General features: G+C 36.3%; 1 protein-coding gene across 1 annotated transcript in view; it reads left to right on the top strand.

Annotated features, from left to right (window-relative positions):
* grid2 (glutamate receptor, ionotropic, delta 2) overlaps nt 1-3,205 on the top strand; it is a 415,852-nt gene that overhangs the window by 366,711 nt on the left and 45,936 nt on the right. The window contains exon 12 of the mRNA XM_016461892.1: nt 2,660-2,798. Within this exon, the coding sequence (XP_016317378.1) occupies nt 2,660-2,798 (139 nt within the window). The remainder of the gene's footprint in view (nt 1-2,659; nt 2,799-3,205) is intronic.

The raw sequence follows: 3,205 nt of genomic DNA, 5'->3' as shown, positions 1-3,205 counted from the left end.
TATTCATTATGGCGAGCACTAGCAGAGCGTTTAGAAGGTGTGTGCATCCGTGTCATCGTTATTTGACACCCGATGACTCACACGATCTATGCGTTGTTTGTTTGGGCGAATAATCTAGAATATCTAATTATATAAATTAGACTGTTAATCCTCTGAGGCTGAGCCTTCTCAATCCTCCTGCCCTGCGTATGACGAGGCGTTCCCCATAGCGACCCCTAGAGGACGCAGTGTCTCGTTCCCTACTCAGGGAACCATGGTTACATAGGTAACCTGAGACGTTTTTTCCTAAACTATAGTTAGAGATTTTTTTTCCTTCATTTATCATGCTTTCTCCTGTAACATATTTGCTTCAGGATATAAGAAGTACTGTAGGTTACAAACCTCTGTTATATATCTCCTATCTTCACTAAAATGTATATTTCATTGCACTACCATCCAGTTTCTACCATTATCTTCTTTTTGAAGCGCTGTTGAATATGGAAATTAGTTTTTTAGTCGATTGCCTCGATTTCGAACAAATGTTCTCACCGAGAACTCTTACAGATGTTGGTTTTGTTTGTATGATTACTTTTGATTTAACAGATGCGCTTGGGTATGAAGATAATCAGTCAAAATTTCAACCTCATTTTATTTAGGAACTAAAGTTTCATTATTCAGAAAAGAAACAAAAAAATCAGTTCTGCCTGAAGGACGCATGTACTTTTTATGTAAAAACTAAAATCTGATAGACAATGGATTCTTTGAAGTATCAAGCCATTTTGGCAAAGATTGTGATGCCTTCGATGCAGAAACTAAAGCTTGATGATAAATGGACTTTCCTGCAGGACATCCATCCCAAAGTATACATCCAAATCTACTGAAGTTTGGTTCAGGGATCAGTCATGGAATGTTCTTAAGTGGCCTGTTCAGTCTTCAAACTTAAATCTCATTGAAAATATTTGGTAGAATTTAAAGAAAATACTGACAACATTAAAAAAAACAAAGACTTTTTCAAGTGAGGAATTGGCCACGATTGCAGTAGAGAGGTGACAGAAGCTTCTAAGCACTTACAGGCAGTGTTTTAAAAGATTCTGCACAAAATGTGACTTTTAGGGGTTGAATAATTTTGCGCATGAATGTTTAGAGCCAATAATATTTATTGATTTACTTTATCCATTTTTCAACAACTTTACATTCTCAGAATCACTCAAATGTGTATTAATAAACTTTCTATAATAGTTTACTGATGTCTTTGTTGAATTGTTTTCATAAAACTTTGATAGATGGATGGATGGGTTTAATTCCTTTAGTGATTTATTCTTAGCAAATTACTGGTATAGAGTCAGCTGAAAGAAGCTTGTTGGGTATTCACTGACATTTGCTTAAATTGAAGTCCAAAATCTCTGAGGTTTACATAGCAGATGAAGGGAGCAGTGCCCTTTAAATAGGACACCTCCCTAACCTTAAAGTCTGATAACCCAAGATTGTTGATTATTTAAAAAATGAGTGGGCCAACTTGCTCTCGTGGACTTGTTTGCTGAAATTAAAATTGCAAAAAGTTTTTGTGGAGCAGAGAATACACAGCCTGCGGGACGTATGTATGTGAGTCATCTAAAAACTTTCTTTAATAAGACAGCTCATCTCGGCGGACCCCCTACAGAAATAGAGTTGTCAGATACCTTATTGAGTGCTGAAATGCTTGGCACTTACCACACAAGGCTGGAATGATACGGGAAGCCACGAGGATAGATGGGACAAATTTTTTTAACAGTTTTCAGTGTTGCTGCGAGCCTTGAATTGTGCAGGTCCATCATTATTGTGGTATGCGGCTTTTAGAGGAGCCGCTGTCTTTTCTTGCTGGTGAATTAGCAGGGATCTGAAATGCAGAATAAACAGACGTGATTTTGCTCTGACTGTGGTGACTGGGGAAATGTAGATTTGACATTACAATTGATAGCCTTTTTTGTCTGACTCTAATGGAGTTTTTTCCATCGTTAAAGTCTCAGTTGTTTGGATCTTGCACACTCGGATACCTCCATTTGTTTCCAGGCTGTCAGAGTACTGCACTACTAAAGATGAAGCCCTTTTTATTCAAACTACATACAGAAATATAACGATGCATTTAACAATACAAATAGCTGGGGACGAACATGACATATTTTTTATTATTATTTCACTGCCATTGTTTACAATGCAAAAAAAAACAAACTAATCAGTGTTTTTATCCTATTTTACAGTAAAAAAAATAAAATAAATTCTAAACATCCAAGATATGTTATGTTTATATGTATATTTCTGATATATTTTCAGTGAGAGCATCCAACAGAGAATAATGATATGGATGTAATATAGATTATTAAATGTGTATTATAAAATGTTAAACATTTGAACATATGAACTATATATTATCTCATTAAATATACAAACATAATTAGAGAATATATCTTGAATTAAGTTTTGAATCATAATTTGCTTGCCTTTTTGAAATATTCTTCAAATTTTGCAAAACTGTCACCAGAATGACTCTTTTGATCCATCATATGATGAACTAAACTAGATTTGGCTGCCAAATTGGTCTTTATTTAAAAGATATTTTGAAAGATCACACGTCTGATGTAATTTCAAAGATAGCACAAACATCAGCCTTTTTTCTTTGCTCTTTTCTCCTGTTTCTCTACAGGTGGTGAGGTGCCCTACACGACTTTGGCTACAAGGATGATGATGGGGGTTTGGTGGCTCTTTGCTCTGATAGTCATCTCCTCCTACACGGCAAATCTGGCTGCTTTCCTCACCATCTCCCGCATCGAGAACTCCATTCAGTGAGTGCACACATTTATTCAAAGTGTCACTCTTGCAGCTAGCATCAAACCCTGTAATCATCCGCACAATAACAAAACAACAAACAACTTTCTTTAGCTTTCGATCTTCATCTCAGTTAAATATGTTGTTGTGTAGTTTAAGCATCACTAACAAAGATAGGATTTTCTGGCTTTTGTTGTGTTTGGATAGGAACGGTATTAATTGAGCAGCGTTCTTCCAGTGAAAATGTCTGTCCTGTTCTTAGGCAACAAAAATGTGTCTAATATAGTCCAGACACAAAAGGTGTTTTCAGTCAGACTGTGTGTATATAAATACTCACGAGACCTCAATACAGGTTTCATGGTGCTCCTGCTTCACAAATCAGTAGGGCTGGGTATCGAGTTCGATACTTTTTAGGCACCGACCG

This window comes from Sinocyclocheilus anshuiensis, unplaced genomic scaffold (assembly GCF_001515605.1).
Source record: "Sinocyclocheilus anshuiensis isolate Anshui unplaced genomic scaffold, SAMN03320099.WGS_v1.1 scaffold80, whole genome shotgun sequence".
NCBI lineage: Eukaryota > Metazoa > Chordata > Actinopteri > Cypriniformes > Cyprinidae > Sinocyclocheilus > Sinocyclocheilus anshuiensis.
This window is presented reverse-complemented; position numbering and strand designations above follow the sequence as displayed.